The sequence below is a fragment of the Leuciscus leuciscus genome, assembly GCF_965113295.1.
Source record: "Leuciscus leuciscus genome assembly, chromosome: 10".
Taxonomy (NCBI): domain Eukaryota; kingdom Metazoa; phylum Chordata; class Actinopteri; order Cypriniformes; family Leuciscidae; genus Leuciscus; species Leuciscus leuciscus.
Window position 1 is genome coordinate 21406739 of NC_138734.1, and position 19610 is coordinate 21426348.

General features: G+C 38.7%; 2 protein-coding genes across 2 annotated transcripts in view; one reads left to right on the forward strand and one right to left on the reverse strand.

The window, feature by feature from the left end:
* LOC309508491 (uncharacterized protein) overlaps positions 1–19610 on the reverse strand; it is a gene marked incomplete at both ends in the record, with an annotated part of 398710 nt that overhangs the window by 197312 nt on the left and 181788 nt on the right. The window lies entirely within an intron of this gene.
* LOC309508219 (zinc finger BED domain-containing protein 4-like) lies at positions 5095–6624 on the forward strand (the record flags this gene model as incomplete). Its single annotated transcript, XM_082182737.1, has 1 exon — positions 5095–6624. The coding sequence occupies one exon, from the start codon at positions 5095–5097 to the stop codon at positions 6622–6624; it is 1530 nt and encodes a 509-aa protein (XP_082038863.1).

Genomic DNA, 19610 nt, shown 5'->3' on the forward strand with positions numbered 1-19610 from the left:
TGAGCGTTTATTGAAAACGGTTTGACAAATCAACTAGATTTTAATAACTTTTTGTCAGCACTGCCTGAAGATGATCTGGTTCAATTTTCGTGCAAATCGGACAAACCGTCTAGGACGAGTTCGAAAAAGTAGGTTTTGAGAATAATTCAAAATGGCGGCCATGTTTTTATGACAGAAAATGACGTCATAGGGTGCAATCGAATCGTCATGAGCTCAGGAATCAGAGGAAAAAAGAAGTTTGTTGATTGGCCTTACGGTTCAAAAGTTATTAGCAAAACAAAAGTGAAATTTTGGACAGGTGGTGGCGCTAGAGGGAATGACTTAGAAACACCAAAATTGGTGTATTTAATGTTGGGAATGTCCTCTATCAGAATGTCAAACCAAAACAACTTTCCCGCAATCGGTTCTATGGGCTGCCATAGACTCCAAGAGCGGAAGAAGAATAATAATAATAATAATAATAATAATAATAAGAACGGGAACAGATACAATAGGTGCCCGCACCTTCGGTGCTTGGCCCCTAATTAAAGCTGCAAGCAGCATTTATCGGGGTTCAAGCTGTTAAGGTGTTTAAGGTTTTTAAGCACAAATGCATCAAAAGTTATAAAGTTTTATTTAGCAAGCATGTAACCACTGACATAATAGATTAAAAAGACCATTTATAGCCAATGCAGGCAATTCACCATAGGTAATATATGGTTTTAAAGCTTTTTAACAGTTATAGCGCCACCTTTGGTCCGATGTCCATAAAATTTGGCATGCTTGTTAATGATGTTATGTCACATATGCTCACCAATTTTTGTGAAGTTCTGAGTTTTCATTTAGGATTTATAGGCTTTTTAATGTATTTTGCCACGCCCATTTTATAAATGACCCTATTACAGCCATCCAAATGCAAAAGTTCAACTTTTTTTTGATAATTATTGATCTAGAGAGTCCAGAGAATTGTCCTAGACTGGTCTGGTTCCGATCGGGCGAAAAACCTAGGACTAGTTCGCAAAAGTAGGTTTTTAACATATTTGCAAATAATTAATGAACGGTTTGATTGACAGCAATGGTTCTTGAGGCAAAGTTGTTCAGCATGAGCAGATCTATCAAATGATATGCATATTGTGTGGATGTGTGCAACACCACGTGATTACAAAGCCATAAAACTCATAAAACAATTGGACTTCGTTAACCTTGTTTAATAGGTGCTCAAACCTCATTGGCCAATGACGGCCATGTTTTTCGAGATATGCCAATATCCTTTTAGACATACATGGCCTCTTGGCCCAAGACACTGCATATCAAATTTCAAGTCATTCGGAAAAACGGTCAGGTGTTTCTACGTTTTTTTTTGTTTATAGCGCCACCATGTGGCCAATCGATGCAATTTTTTTACTGTGACCTCAGATTGACCTTCTACATATGTGTACCAAGTTTGGTGAAGTTTAATCAATTAATTCTTGAGTTATAGCCATTTTAGTAAAATAGGCTCCTCCCACAACGTTCATTTTGCAACCCCTAGCGACCATGAATCAAAATTTCGAGTTTTTTTTGATAATTATTGATTTTCAGACTCCAGAGAACAATTCTGCACTGGTTTGGTTCCGATCGGACAAAAAACCTAGGACTAGTTTGCAAAAGTAGGTTTTTGACAAAATTCAAAATGGCGGAAAATCTATCATGACGGAAATGAAATCGGAGATATACGTTTTGTTCGTCAGACGTCCAGCTTTCCAATGATATAAGACACTTGAGTCTACGACATACGGTCTATGAGTTATGAGCTGTTTCGCGCTTTTGGTTGCTATAGCGCCACCTATGGGCCAATCGGGGTCATAATTTGATAACCTCTCCTCGATTTTTGTACTACCATCTGGCAAAGTGTCAATGCTCTAGCCCTTACGGTTTGGGCTGCACGATGCGTTTTACGGCAGAAGAATAATAATAATAATTAAAGCTGCAAGCAGCATTTATCGGGGTTCAAGCAGTTAAGGCCTTTAAGGACTTTAAGCACAAAAGCATCAAAAGTTGTTAAGTTTTACACCACGTGATTACAGAGCCATAAAACTCATTAGCGCCAACTAGTGGCCGATTTCTTTCAAAACTCTTACAGACCTCTAGGGCCATGAGTCGAACATGCCCATCGAGTTTCGTTCCGATTGGCCTCCGTTAACCTTGTCTAATAGGTGCTCAAATTTCATTGGTCGATGGCGGCCATGTTTTTCGAGATACGCCAACGTCCTCATAGACATACATGGCACCTTGGACCAAGACACTGCATACCAATTTTCAAGTCAATTGGACTAACGGTCAGGTGGTTATAGCCTGTTTTATGTTTGGAACATGTTTTGTTCCTCGCGGAGTACCTCTGGAATGCTTCTGCGGAGGTTTATTGTTTTATCCGCAGCAATAAAGTTTGTCGGCGTCTAAATGGATCGCGCTCTGGATCACTAACAGGAATTATTCTCGTCATGTATACACTTAACTTTATGAAAAGCGGGATTGACGCACTGCAAGCAGAGAGATGATTTCTGGCTGCCTCCGCAAAAATTGTCTTCGGCGGACAGCCCGCTGTCTTTGGAACGATTTTAGTACTTTTGCGGCAGACAAACACATGTGTTTCTCTTTCTGGATCTTTTCTTTGAAAACAAAACCAAAGGTTAAAAAAAAAAGAACAAATGTGAAGCGAGCAATTCTATCCATTTTGACGCCTTTTCATTCATAGCGGTTACCAAGCAACACGATTACGCACCAGCTGCAACTTGATGACACAAGCATACTGCGGTTCGGATACAAATAATATGTGAACACAAGTCCATCGGGGGCAGGGGGGGAGCAATCGAACTCGGGTTAGGAACAGGCAATCGAACCAAGTGTGAAAGCGCCCTTAGTCTAGTTTTAGTCAATGAAAATTGTATTTTAGTCTCTTTTTAGAAATGCAATTCTATTTAACCCAGTCAATATAGTGTATCACTATGGAAAAATAGCGAAAATAGTGAACAGAAAAGTAACACTCGTCTCATTCGTGGAGGTTGAAAAACAAGTTCTTTCTGACATCCAAGATTATTAATTTAAATGCAAAAGAAAAGGCATGAGAGTCGGTTGTTTTTGTCAATTTTAAGTTTTAATTTAAAATATTTGTCATTTTAATATAACTATATGGCTAAATATTTTACCACTTGCTAATAAATCTAGATAGAAGTAGTGCATTGAATTAGGGGTCGACCGATTATCGGCGTGGCCGATTATCGGCGCCGATATTAAGCATTTTTATTGTTATCGGTATCGGCCATTTTCAAAACCGATTTGCCGATAAAAAACATTTTATTTTGAAATGCGCGATCTGGCACTGATCCAGCCACCTCAGTCAGAGCGCACCGCTCTGTGGCCTAGGCTAAGCCCCGCCCATCGTCCATCTGATTTGTTGGGAGTCACGAGCCTGGCCAATCACTACGGCTGGCGCGGCTGGAAAATGTTCCGCTCTCACACCGAAAGCACAGGAGCTGCTTCAGTGATCATCATCACACATCACTCAGTTATCTCTCGAAGGTAAGAATGCAGTAAACATTCCTGAAGTTGCATTAAATCACTACACTGAAGTTGCAAAACACCTAAATATAATCGATTTATGATGACAAGCCCCGTTCACAGTTATTATACTGTGAATTCCCGGTCAATGTCCGTCATTGCAGTGATATGCTTTAACGGATCATCACATCAGTGCTGAGATAGTGAAACTAAAACCTACTTCTCTCACCATTCGGCCAACTTAACGTTATATTGTGAATAGATTATCAACACGAATGAATTCACTCACGTCTGCTGCGGTTTTTTTTGTGTTGTTCACATCGCTTCACTGAACAGCGTCCGTTCCGTTAGGGCTCTTAGTCAAAAAATTTCGCATATTTGGAGAAATATTGCTTTATTCTAAGATTCAGAATTACCATTATGCAATTTTGAAGAGCTGAAAGGGCATCAAGCGCGAGCTCTTACGCCCTGACGCGACGCGAGCTCCCTATTCCTGATTTAGTTATCTCCGCGGCCGCGCTCTCTCATTTGACTAATAACGTAAGTTGTCAATCTCACATTGCACGTTTCTGGATGATGCTGTCCTGTATACTTCCTAGTTTGTATCGCCGTGATAAACAGTCAAACAAACATTTTACACATCAAAAATAAAAAAAACACTATTACAATATGGGTTGTGTGTGATTTTATTGCAATTCTGGGTATACTCATATGAATAATGTTCACATTATGCATGCAAATGCAGGTGTAGCGATTAGCTGCAAATAAAATGCTAAATATGCACACACATATATATATACATATAAATATATAAATAAATATATATATATATATATATATATATATATATATATATATATATAAATATATATATATATATATATATATACATACATACATACATACATACATACACGTGTGTGTGTGTGTGTGTGTGTGTGTGTGTGTGTGTGTGTGTGTGTGTGTGCTTTTTTAGTTAATCCATTGATGTGCATTAGACTATTAATTGAGTAGTCACCTCTATTATTTTAGGCTATGTTTTAGTCATCAGAAAATAATTATGAGAGGTTAAGCTATTGCACATTTCTAACATGTAAATTATTGATGCCAATACTTCCCTTTCCCTAAGCTGTTTAGCTGTAGTACAATATCCATAGGCTTAATCATGAAACATACTGTGGTCCCACTTTTAACTCTCTCTTTATCTTACCCTCATTGTAGATGCATTCACGGAAGAAGACAACATTTAGAAGTGCAGTGTGGGAGTACTACACTCAACCAACACCAGGGCAGGCAGTGTGCAATACATGTAAAAATGTTGTCAGTATGGGTGGTACAGTGGCAAAAAGTGCCAATACTTCAAACCTTTGGTCCCATCTTAGGATTCATCACAATGACTTGTATAAATCTGCCCAATCAAACAAACCTGAATCTGAGCAGGGAGCAACATCCACATGTCAGCCTACAATACATGACATTTTTCAGAAACAAAAAAAATGGACAAATCTGGATGACAGATCAAAACAAATGGACAAACTGATCACAGAAATGATCATTTCTGACAACCAACCATTCACAATGGTCTCTGACATTGGCTTTAAGCGACTCATGGATGTGGCAGAACCACGATATGCACTAAAAAGTGACAAGTATTACCGCACTGAGAAGCTGCCAGAAATCTATGAAAAGGTTGTAAGCAAGATTAAAGCCCTAATCCAGCCAGAGAAGGCTGGATTCTCACTCTCTTTTACAACAGATTGCTGGTCAGGATCAACAGAGTCAATGATGAGCCTCACATGTCATTTCATTGACAATGAATGGAACAGAAGGCAGGTTGTTTTAAATACGAGAGTAATGTACGGATCTCATTCTGGGGAATACATCAGAGACACATTCCTGCACATGCTGGAGGAATGGGAAATTACCAAAGACCGTGTAGCTCTGGTCCTGCGTGACAATGGCGCAAACATGGTGAAGGGTTTGAGGCTTGCCGATATTCCGGACCTTAGCTGCACAGCACATACGTTGCAGCTGGTTGTGAACGATGGTTTGGCTAGCCAAAGAGCTGTGATAGATGTGATTGCCATGCTAAAGAAATGTGTCACTCACTTCCAACATTCCATCTTGGCCAAGCAGCGTCTGAGAAACATCCAGAGGGACCTTGGCCTACCAGAACACAACTTAATCCAGGCAGTCCCAACAAGGTGGAATTCAACACTCCACATGCTGCAAAGGGCATTTGAACAAAAGCGTGCTCTTAATGTCTACTCTGGGGAACATGGTGGTTTTACATGTCCAACTGCCTACCAGTGGGACATTGTGTCCAATTTGATTGAAACACTCATCCCAATTGAGGAAGTGACACTAGAAGTGAGCTACAATAACTCATCTGCATCCAGCATCATTCCCTGTGTGACAGTGCTCAAAATGCTACTTGAAGATAAAGGGCCATCAACACAGGGCATCAGAACGCTCAGGGAGGTAATGAGGGAGAGCCTAATCAAGCGATTCGCCAAACTTGAAGACTCAAAAAATGTGGTTCTAGCATGTCTTTTGGATCCACGTTTCAAGAGTCATGCGTTCTCCTCTGCCTCTACACTAAACAAGGCCAAAGAATGGCTTAAAGAAGATGTAGAGGATGCTCTTCAAGAGCAGGTTGAAACAGAGAGAGCCAATCAAGAGCAGCAGGCAGATGGAGAAGAGCCCGCAGCAGAAGACCAAGCCTCTAAAAGGCAAAGGAGAGAAGAGACACCTTGCCATAGCCAAATAGACAAGATTTTCAGTTCTCTTCTTGGTCCCCATACTGGTGATCTGTCAGACAAGGACAGCATTGAAGAAGAGTTGCATCAGTACCTCAAAGAGCCAGTGATTGACCGGCTTAAGGGGGATCCACTCCAGTGGTGGAGACAGAATGAAGGGCGCTTCAAGCTACTTGTCAAAGAAGCAAGACAATTTCTTTGCTCACCACCCTCATCAGTCCCTAGTGAGCGTGTATTCAGTGAAGTGTCTGCAATTTATGACAAAAGAAGAAGCAGGCTCACTGGAGAGCATGCGGAGCAGCTCTGCTTCCTGCACCACAACCTGGTGCTGCTGAATTGGGAGTACTAATTGTTACCCATTTTAATTTACTTCATAAAACTTCAGAGAGATTGCATTTATTTTCCATTATTTGTTCATTTGTTGCTGTTTAAATTTGCTTTAAGTTTTACTTTGTTTATAGAATGCTGCTGATGGATGCAAGTTTTACTTTGTTTATAGAATGCTGCTGATGGATGCTCCCAGCACTTTTTATGTTTGTTGTTATTATTAATATTAATGTTGTTATTATGAACAGTTCTCAGAATTAAAGATATGTTAAAATAATTTAAAGAGAGTCTTTGTCAGAGGCCTTTTTATTCTTAATTTTGACATTAATTTTCATTTTTACACTAGACACATATCGGTTCAAAATATCGGTTATCGGTCTCCTTGATCTGTAATAATCGGTATCGGCATCGGCCCTGAAAAATGCATATCGGTCGATCCCTACATTGAATACATTGTTTAAATTGTGCTTAAAAGTGAATTACGACCATTAAAGAGTATGTGTGTACAAAGAGAATCGTAATGCTGACAAAACTTTTTTTAAATAAAAGTATTTGATAACTTCTGGATTTGAAATAAAAATAGTGAGTATGTGTTTGTGGTTCAGCCGTGGATCAGTTACGCACTGCAAACGCAGCATATGTGAAAGCACTATAGCGAGTGCTGCTCCTGCACCGCATATGCACTGCACACGGAGTATGGGCCCTATCTTGCACCCAGCGCAATTGACTTTGTACACCGACGCATGTATCATTCCTATTTTGCACCCGCGCACAGCGGACTTTTCCCTCCACAGACGCACGTCGGTTAACTAAGAAATACACTTGCGCTCCCGGGGGCGGTTCAGCGCAAAGAGGCGGCGTGTTCCGGCGCAAACGTTCCCTCATGCTATTTTGCACGTCTAGAAAACAATTCCGCCACTAACTGAAAAAATCTAGTTTAAAGTCAGTGGCGCGTTGCCAGTGGTGGACAGTAACGAAGTAAATGTAATTCGTTACTGTACTTAAGTAGCTTTTTTGCGTATCTGTACTTTACTGAAGTATTTAAATTTGGGAAGACTTTTACTTTAACTCCACTACATTTCAAAGTCAAATATCTTACTTTTTACTCTACTACATTTTCAAAATCAGTCGTTCCTTTTTATTTATGAGTGGATAAAAACTTAACTGGTCAAACGAGCCACCTATCACAGTAGCCTACAACGTGTGCGCTTTGTTTTGAACTTGCCTTGGTGGTATCTACTAAGCGCGAACCAGAGCCGTTAAATATGAGAGTTGCGACCATAGACAGTATATAAGAGGTTGCGACACACACGGCTTGTTCGACTTGAACCGGCGCTGCACAGACCGATCAGTTTATGACATCAAAGTATAGAGCGAAATCGCGAGAGCGATTGAAAAGCATACAGAGCCGTCTACTCTCTAATCGCTCTTGCGGTATTTTAATGTCATTCACCGATTGGTCTGTGCAGTGTGCCGTTTCAAGTCGAACAAGCCAACTGTGATCTCGCCGCCGTGCGGTCACGTGATTCGTGTAGCTCTCAATAGTTCCAAACAATTTGTGTTGCTGATAATTTTAAGCGGGGCAGAGAGCAGCAGCTATTATTGCAGCAATTATCGGTAAATACTGACGCATAATGAACATTGCTTATTACCTTGACACTAAAATTACTTGCATATAATAGCATTTTTTTTTTCTGAGGAGTAGCAGAAACACTGCATTAATACGTTTTGGTGTTTAATTTTGTAGGGAAATTGGCTGCTCCCATAATGTAGCGTGTATATATATATATATATTCAATGGCATTGTGCAGGTTTATGTGAATGTATCATAACATTAGGATGTTTATAATTATGACCAAAGACGCTTGTGAAAAATATGTACAGTAAATACTGTAAATGTATTATACCTTATGGGATCAGTCCCCTTCCGTCCAAAATTAAACACACAAAAAATGTATTCAATTCAAATATATATATCATTTTATTAATAGATTGATGTGCCAAGAGTGACAGAGTCTTCACGTAGACTGAGTTAAGCAAGAGTCTTGTGACAAAAATTATAATAGGACATTATAGCAATAAAACAATCATAGTACTTGGATACTTAAGTACATTTGAAGGCAAATACTTTTGTACTTTTACTCAAGTGAATGTTTAAAGGCAGCACTTCTACTTTTACTTGAGTAATATTTCACCTTGAGTATCTTTACTTTAACTCAAGTACATGGTATGTGTACTTCGTCCACCACTGCGCGTTGCACATGTTATTCTTATGCTATTTTAAGGGCGCATGCTTGGCCATAATCAATGTAGCGTGTGCACAACGCACATACACTTTGATTCTCTCACACAGAAGCAGCCGTTTTCATTTTTGCAAATCATACATTACGATAGATAGATAGATAGATAGATAGATAGATAGATAGATAGATAGATAGATAGATAGATAGATAGATAGATAGATAATTATAAAAGCATACTTCTAGTTTACACATTTACCCAAATTATCATACGCCTGTTTAACCGAAGTTAATTTGGGTGTGTTTCTCCATCCCCAATGTCACTTCTCTGTGTTTTACGGCCCTGACGAGAACGTCGGTCTCCTCGGCTGTGAATCGCTGCTGGCGCGCGTCTGGCAAATCCACCGTTATAATAGGAATCCGCTATAGAATAAGCGCGTCTGCTCTTAAAGGGAATGTGAGATGACGCTCTGATTGGTTTATTTAACGTTACGCCCAAACCACACCTATGAGTAATGAAGCTACTGCAGACCAACACATTTTAGATTTGCGTTGAGCGCAAGAGTAATTTATCCCGCCGGTATAATAGCAACAGCGCCCAAGACCCGGCCACAAAGTTACTTGCGTTTCGCGCTTGATACTTGCGTTTCAGATCGTTAAAATCGGGCCCTATGTGTGAAACGGGCGTCAGACTTAACTTTGTTTGTTGTCGTTTACGCTAACTCACCGCAGCTGCATCTTCTAATAAATGCCGCGAGTGGGGCTTGAGGAAGTGACGTCGTCTGCGCAGTGCGCCCTGATGCAGCCCCTGAAGTGAGACACGGGAAACAGAAATACTGCAAAATAATAATAATAATAATAATGTGACTAAACAAGACGAAATAGCGTCATAACATTTCATCTCGTTTTGGTCAACGAAAATGAAGAGACATTTTAACATAGTTTTTATTTTGTAAACCACATTTAGTCTCGTTTTTATTCGTCAACAATATTGCATTATACATTTAATTATAGTTATTGTCACATGACCAGCATTTACGTTGCGTCTCGTTTTCGTCACGTGGTTCGTTGACGACAATATTTAGTTATAATTTTTGTTGACGAAAGAAATACTAGTAATCCGATATCGAATATATATATATCAAATATATATATTTGACTCAAAAGACAATGTGATTCATCATTCCTTCCAATTAACCACCTTATCTTTGTATAGTAAAATAGTATGTTCAACAACATGAATAACGACGTAGCTGACCAGAGTTCGTGAATCAAATGATTCAGTTTAAAGAGTTGTTCAGACTTCTCTCGATCAGTTGAAGTCTCTCCATTTCAGATGTAAAAATAAATAAATTTATTTCACAAATTAAAAGTCCTGTGAGTCCGAAAAACAAAATAAAATTGTAATTATCCTACCAGTTGATGGTTTCAAATTATGGTTCAAAGTGGAAACCGGTCCATGGGCACTGGTCAGCTAGCCATTTGTGCATATTTAATTGTATTCAATAGGCAGGCGATTCACCTCCACAGGATTATTTATGGCACAAAACAGGATACACTTGCCGATCACGTTCACATAGGAAAAAAAACAGAGAACAAGAAAACGCAGCCTTGGAAAACACAAGGCAAACGTACAATAATTCATTTCTGATTCAACATTTCAGTAACAAATCATATACATGCGCAGTTCAAATGACACATTAATCGAACTTTTCGACAGTTACTTAACACAGACACTCATTAATCACTCAATGGGTCTCATTCATGAAATCGTAAATATACCAGTAAATATGTGAGTGATTTGCGCGTAAAGGCGACATTCCCGAAAATTCTTCTCCTGATTCAGAAATACTTCGTAAACGTCAGATGTGATAGTGAAGTGTGTGTGTGTGTGTGTGTGTGTGTGTGTGTGTGTGTGTGTGTGTGTGTGTGTGTGTGTGTGTTAATGAATTCCAATCAGTTGTAAATGGGACGCGTGTGCACGCTCATTCTCTAAATTACCATAAATCCCGCCCATTAAAACCGACTGAAAACTATAGGCTATATGGGCATCATATTATGACACCAAACGAAGGATTTCAACTTGTCTTCTCAAAAACGAATGAAGAAGAGAAATTTCTCAGATGCAGAAATTGAAGTTTATTATCAGAAGTTCATTCAAAACGCCACATTTTGTTTTCAAGCGTACATAGTGGCGTATCAGGCCTAAAAAAAAGGAAGCTTGGCAGCATAGATGCAGTTAATGGAGTTTCATCTGTTAATCGAACAGTCCTAGAAGTGAAAAGAAAATGGTTTGACATGAAGCTTGACTGCATTATTTGTGACTTGCGGACTTGTAAAAGAATAAACAGCTTGAATAAAAAAATTAAATAAAAAAAACTTGCGGACTTTTGTTCCGTTTGCAGATGGCTCTCGTAATTACTGGCTGTCGTAATAAAAGTAAAAAGAAAAACCGTATGTAATTACTATATATAATATTTGGTAACACTTTACAATACGGGTGCACTAATAACCATTAATTCATGCTTAACTAATGCACAGATAATCATGTGTTAATGTATGACTCATGAAGAACTAAACCATTAATTAATGATTACTGCATCATGAAGATTCTAAATGATTAATATAAAGTAATATATGAATTGTTATTAATTAAATGTGTCATAATGTATTAATTCATTAATAACTTATTTTATTAACTAAAAGTCTAAATCAATGCGTTAATTACCACAATTGGTCAAGGCAATGTACTTCAACTTCCAGTTGTCTGCTTTAATTAATCATTAACTAATGATTTGCAAATGCATCATTATGTTATGACTTTACTTGTTGAGGCACATGACTATTAACTAATTGTTAAGTAATATGCCATTTTGGTTTTGACATCCACACTAAGCCATGGATTTCAATTTCCAACCATGTACAACCAAGATTTCACTGAGTCCGATGAACTTTGTTGTTCATGGCACAGGACTATGTCAGGTTAACATACACTGAGAACATGCGGTTGAGCCCTGCTAGTTCATAACACTGTGTCTAGACTGGACAAAGACAATAGAACGTCCATTATAGTCAGTGATACTACACTGGATGCGTCGCGACACTACACGACAAAACCCAGTCAGTAAACCGATGCCACACTCTATTACTGACGTACTCAGAGCTCTTGTGCTAGTTCTGTTACGAAGGACTAATGGACTTGCGATGGTCTGTCATGTCCAGGTGTAGACAGCTGGTCTCGTCCAGTGTAAACACAGTGTAACAGCTTCAGGAGTTCAGATTCTGGTGTGCTGATATTTGTGTGTAGCCCAACTTACCCATCCTTCAAACACGTTCACCGACATTACATTCACTGCATGTGCAAACTGTCAAAACCCATAAATGGCATATTACTTAACAATTAGTTAATAGTCATGTGCCTCAACAAGTAAAGTCATAACATAATGATGCATTTGCAAATCATTAGTTAATGATTAATTAAAGCAGACAACTGGAAGTTGAAGTACATTGCTTTGACCAACTGTGGTAATTAACGCATTCATTTACACTTTTAGTTAATAAAATAAGTTATTAATTAATTAATACATTGACACATTTAATTAATAACAATTCATATATTACTTAATCTATTAATCATTTAGAATCTTTATTAGTTGCTGATGCAGTAATCATTAATTAATGGTTTAGTTCTTCATGAGTCATACATTAACACATGATTATCTGTGCATTAGTTAAATATGAATTAATGCAGATTAGTGCACCCGTATTGTAAAGTGTTACCTAATATTTTTTCAAAATGCTGTGTAAATATGTACACGATTAAGGTGAATTAAAATGCAGCCTTATTAATGAGCAAAACGTTCGGATGTTAAGTGCACTATTTACGCGTGGCTGGAGCAGGTGTAGATTTCTTTCGTATCAACTAACGTTTGGAAAATACGAACATTTTAATGAATCCGAAAATTTACGTCAGAACCACTTTACACACGATTTACACAAAAATTCGTTCTGCTCGTGTTTCATGAATAAGACCCATTGTCTCAACTCATGACACAATGATCATTGTTATACGTGATAGCTTTAGCCTACGGCTAATTAGTTCGGCCTACACTCAGCTCATATCAAATCATTTCTGAAATTGACATATTTTTCATAAGATAACATATGATAAAAAAATGTCACTCACCAAAACGAGATTGCATCACATATTCAATAAAAAAAAGACTATTCAATAAAGATTACCGCTCTGGGATTCACTAAATCTTTACTCCGATTTCCACTTCACCTCTCTCTGACGACAACACTCCAGGCTGAAGCATCCAAAGTTTACAAGTGCACACAATCACAGTTCTCGATAGATTATGATTATCATTTAGTGCAAGGAGTTTCTGGAGAAATGCTCCGTGTCTCATTTGATCTGTTCTCATCTGATTCTCTGTTTATGCTGACAGCGGCAGCGCCTGCGCGACCTGTGGGCGGGCCTTATGAATATGCCGCTTCTGTTGGCTCTCAGGGGTGTCAGTCACAGCAGCACAATCAGTGATTGGATGAATCGTGTGTTATTGCCCAGTGGTGTAATCGAGTGCATCAAGTAAAGAAAAAAAAAAAGAACTGATTGAAAAATATAATTTGTCCAGAACAGATCGACACGACTCAATTTAAACTGTTATAGAAGAGCTAATATACTAAGAATGCACTGGTCTCTCAAGGATTGTCTCTCTGCTTTATTTTATAAGAAATATCTCTGTGTCTAAAGTTCCTAATGTCCTGTACTCTCAACTTTTGTATAATAGTACTAGTCATAATTTTTACACCAGGCATGAATAAAAGCAGTAAAATACCACTTATTGGCTTAATGACATGTTATATAATTTTTACCTTTTTGACTGTTATAGAGGCAAATTTTGTCTGATCTGTCTGAAATGTTTCATGCTTATTAAGAGTCATGAACATTATTATATGAAAATTATTTCATTTTGATCAAATTATTTCCTATGGAATTTTTCATAGGAAAAGACCATTCACAGCCAATACAGGCAATTTACCATAGGAAATATATGGTTTTAAAGTGTTTTAACAGTTATAGCGCCACCTTTGGTCCGATCTCCATACAAATTTCCAGGCTTCTTTAGCATGTTATGACAAATATGTGCATACATTTTTGTGAAGTTCTGTGTTTTCGTTTAGGTTTTATAGGCTTTTGAGTGCATTTTGCCACGCCCATTTTCTTTATGACCCAATATACCCATGAGAAAAATGCAAAAGTTCAACTTTTTTTTGATAATTATTGACCTAGAGAGTCCATAGAATTGTCCTAGACTGGTTTGGTTCTGATCGGGCGAAAAACCAGGGACTAGTTCGCAAAAGTAGGTTTTTAACATAATTACGAATATTTAATGAACGGTTTGATTGACAGCAATGGTTCTTGAGGCAAAGTTGTTCAACAAGAGGAGATCTATCAAATGGTATGCATTTTGTGACAATAAGTGTAACACCACGTGATTACAGAGCCATTAAACTCGTTAGCGCCAACTAGTGGCCGATTTCTTTCAAAATTCTTACAGACCTCTAGGGCCATGAGTCGAACATGCCTACCGAGTTTTGTTCCGATCAGCCTCCGTAAACCTTGTCTAATAGGTGCTCAAATTTCATTGGCCGATGGCGGCCATGTTTTTTGAGATACGCCAATGTCCTCATAGACATACATGGCACCTTGGACCAAGACACTGCATACCAATTTTCAAGTCAATCGGACTAACGGTCAGGTGGTTATGGGCCGTTTTATGTTTTTTTCATGTTATAGCGCCACCATGTGGCCATTCGCCGCGGTTTTTTTACTGTGACCTCAAATTGACCTCTTACACATTTGTACCGAGTTTGGTGAAGATACCTCATTTACTTCTGGAGTTATAGCCGTTTTAGTAAAATAGGCTCCTCCCACAACATACATTTGGGCGCCCCTTAGCGACCGTGAATGGAAATTTCAACTTTTTTTCGATAATTATTGATATTCAGACTCCAGAGAACATTTCTGCACTGGTTTGGTTCCAATCGGGCAAAAAACCAGGGACTAGTTCGCAAAAGTAGGTTTTTGACAAAATTCAAAATGGCGGAAAATCTATCATGGCGGAAATGAAATCGGAGATATACGTTTTGTTCGTCAGGCATCCAGCTTTCCAATGATATAAGACACTTGAGTCTACGACATACGGTCTAGGAGTTAGGAGCAGTTTCGCGCTTTTGGTCGCTATAGCGCCACCTATGGGCCATTCGAGGTCATAATTTGATAACCTCTCCTCGATTTTTGTACTACCATATGGCAAAGTTTCAAAGTTCCAGCTCTTACGGTTTGGGCTGCACGATGCGTTTTACGGCAGAAGAAAAATAATAATAAAAATCAGGACAATTACAATAGGGTTTCAGCACTTCGTGCTTGAACCCCTAATAATAATAATAATAAAAATCAGTACAATTACAATAGGGTTTCAGCACTTCGTGCTTGAACCCCTAATAATAATAATAATAATAAGAACGGGAACAGATACAATAGGTGCCCGCACCTTCGGTGCTTGGCCCCTAATTAAAGCTGCAAGCAGCATTTAGCGGGGCCAAGCACAATCAGATGACAAGACATGCCAACATTGCTGAAAGTGTCAGACCAACTGCAACAATGAACAATTAAAGACATTAAAGAGGATTTTAGGCAAAATGCCTGAAAATTCATAGAAACAGTAAATAAAAATTTGATGTAATGCATTATCACTTTCTACCAATAGGTGGCGCAGTTACAAAACTGATGTGATGTGGTCAGAGTGATGTGACAATGACACATACAAAGTTTGGTGTCAATATGTCAAGGCATTGCAGAGATAAAGCCTGAATAGTGCTTTTAGCATCATGCCTCAACTTTGCTGCTGCGCTATACGAAAACGGTTTCGTCAATCGAGACGAAATCGATAACTTTTAGTCGGCACGGTCTGGAGATGATACGATTCGATTTTGGTGAAAATCGGACAAACGGTGTAGGAGGAGTTCGAAAATGTATGTTTTGAATGAAAATCAAGATGGCGGACAGGAAGTTAGGCCAAATAAGGAAAACTTGGTTTCTATGTTCTCGGCTTGACCCAAGGAATTTATTAATACCAGTGGCATTTCAATGGGCAGATTTATTCAAAAGTTATTAGCATTTTTAGAAGTTTTGTTATAACTTTTGACCAAAAGGTGGCGCTGTCTTGAAATATGTTGGGTACTTTCAGGAAATGGTGCTGAAGGCACTTTCTGAGTTTCATTAAATAACACCAATGCATTTGTTTTGTATAGCATTTTATTTCACAAAACTGTATTGAAGTCAATGGGAATTTCATGTTTTGTTCTATTATAGCGCCACCAAGAGGCTCAGTCACACCATTTTTTTTACGTGTCCTCAGAGTGAGCCCATACATATCTGTGTCAATTTTGGTGAAAATATCTCAATTCGCTTCGGAGTTATAGACATTTATATGAAAAAACACGTAAAAAATGACTGACAGATGACTTTGATTGAATTTTACTACCCCTTACTATCAATATTTTCGCATTTGGGCATTGGCGTATAGCTATCGACCTATGTTTCCAAACTTCTGACGGTGGTTTCGTCTCGATCGGACAAATGGTTTCGAAGATATAGCCTAATGTTTTTTAAGCGCTAAATCACAACGCTACACAAACCGTAAGGCGAAACCTAGAATGTTTGGTATCGTTGGACTCGGCAACGATTCAGGAGTCTAATGAGATGAGTTTCGTGAAAATAAGTCGATCACTCCAAAAGTTATAAGCATTTGAAAAAAAAAATTCACCACTAGGTGGCGCTGTTTCGAAACTTCTCACACTCCTTCAGGACATAGTGTTGATGACCCATACCAAGTTTCGTAACAATCCGTTCATGCGTTGTTAAAATACAGCATTTTAGCACAAAATTCAAAATGGCCGACAGTCAAAATGGCCGATATGGCAAAATTGGATATCAGTCGACTCGGCATGTCGCCCTGAATCTAACAAGACCAATTTTATGATTTTTGGACAAACTGTTCAGAAGTTATAAGCAAAAATAGCCATTTTTCCTATCTCCGGACCAGTAGGTGGCGCAGCGCCGAAACGCAGCATGTAGCCTCAGGTCATGCTTGTGAGTACATGTACCAAGATTGGTCTGAATACGATAAACCGTTGCGGAGATACAGCCTTACGACTGTTTTTGCTAGCGCTACGTAAAATGTATTCGTGCGTTTATCGAAAACGGTTTGACGAATCAACAAGATTTTAATAACTTTTTGTCACCCCTGCCTGAAGATGATCCGATTCAATTTTCGTGCAAATCGGACAAACCGTCTAGGACGAGTTCGAAAAAGTACCTTTTAAGGAAAATTCAAAATGGCGGCCATGTTTTTATGACGGAAAATGATGATATAGGGTGCAATCGAATCGTCATTAGCTCAGGAATCAGAGGAAAAAAGGAGTTTGTTGATTGGCCTTACGGTTCAAAAGTTATTAGCAAAATAAAAGTGAAATTTTGGACAGGTGGTGGCGCTAGAGGGAATGACTTAGAAACACCAAAATTGGTGTATTTAATGTTGGGACTGTCCTCTATCAGAATGTCAAACCAAAACAACTTTCCCGCAATCGGTTCTATGGGCTGCCATAGACTCCAAGAGCGGAAGAAGAATAATAATAATAAATATAGCTGCAAGCAGCAATTATCGGGGCCAAGCGCAAGCAGATGACAGGATATGCCAACATGGCTGAAGGTGTCAGACCAACTGCAACAATGAGCAATTAAAGACATTTAGAGAGGATTTTAGGCGAAATGGCTGATAAATCATATAAAAAGTAATTCAGAATATGATTTAATGGATTATCACTTTCGACCAATAGGTGGAGCAGTTACAAAACTGATGTGATGTGGTCAGAGTGAAGTGACAATGACATATACAAAGTTTGGTGTCAATATTTCAAGGGATTTCAGAGATAAAGCCTGAATAGTGCTTTTGGCATCATGCCTCAACTTTGCTGCTACGCTATACGAAAACGGTTTCGTCTATCGACACGAAATCCATAACTTTTAGTCGGCACAGTCTGGAGATGATACGATTCGATTTTGGTGAAAATCGGACAAACGGTCTAGGAGGAGTTCGAAAAAGTAGGTTTTGAATGAAAATCAAGATGGCGGACAGGAAGTTTGGCCAAATAAGGAAAACTTGGTATCTATGTTCTCGGCTTGACCCAGGGAATCTATTAAGACCAGTGGCATTTCAATAGCCAGATTTATTCAAAAGTTATTAGCAGTTTTGGAAATTTTGTTATAACTTTGGACCACTAGGTGGCGCTGTCTCGAAATATTTTGGGTACCTTCAGGGGATGGAGCTGATGGCACATTCTGAGTTTCGTAATATTACACCAATGCATTTGTTTAGTATAGCATTTTATTTCACAAAACTGTATTGAAGTCAATGGGAATTTCATGTTTTGTTCTGTTATAGCGCCACCAAGAGGCTCAGTCACACCATTTTTTTTATGTGTCCTCAGAGTGAGCCCATACATATTTGTGTCGATTTTGGTGAAAATATATCAATTCGCTTCGGAGTTATAGACATTTATATGAAAAAACACGTAAAAAATGACTGACACATGACTTTGATTGGAATTTACTACCCCTAAACATCAATATTTTCGCATTTGGGCATTGGCGTATAGCTATCGACCTATGTTTCCAAACTTCTGACGGTGGTTTCGTCTCGATCGGACTAGCGGTTTCGAAGATATAGCCAAATGTTTTTTAAGCGCTAAATCACAACGCTACACAAACCATAAGGCGAAACCTAGCATGTTTGGTATCTTGGGACTCGGCAACGATTCAGGAGTCTAATGAGATGAGTTTCGTGAAAATCAGTCGATCACAACCAAAGTTATAAGCTTTTGGAAAAAAAATGTCACCACTAGGTGGCGCTGTTTCGAAACTTCTCACGCTTCTTCAGGACATCGTGATGATGACCAATACCAAGTTTCGTAACAATTCGTTCATGCGTTCATAAAATACAGCATTTTAGCACAAAATTCAAAATGGCTGACAGTCAAAATGGCCGATATGGTCAAATTGGATATCAGTCGAATCGGCATGTTGCCCTGAATCTAACGAGACCAATTTTATGATTTTTGGACAAACTGTTCAAAAGCTATAAGCAAAAACAGCCATTTTCCATATCTCCGGACCAGTAGGTGGCGCTGCGCCGAAACACAGCATGTAGCCTCAGTTCATGCTTGTGATGACATGTACCAATTTTGGTCTGAATCCGATAAAGCGTTGCGGAGATACAGCCCTACGACTGTTTTCGCAAGCGCTACGTAAAATTTGTTCGAGCGTTATTCGAAAACGGTTTGACGAATCAATTTGAATTCCATAACTTTTTGTCAGCACTACCTGAAGATGATCTGGTTCAATTTTCGTGCAAATCGGACAAACCGTCTAGGACGAGTTCGAAAAAGTAGCTTTTTCAGGTCATTCAAAATGGCGGCCATATTTATATGCCGGAAAATTACATCATAGGGTGCACTCGAATCGACAAGAGCTCAGGAATCAGAGAAAAAAAGAATTTTGTTGATTGGCCTTACTGTTCAAAAGTTATTAGCAAAATAAAAGTGAAATTTTGGACAGGTGGTGGCGCTAGAGGGAATGACTTAGAAACACCAAAATTGGTGTATTTAATGTTGGGACTGTCCTCTATCAGAATGTCAAATC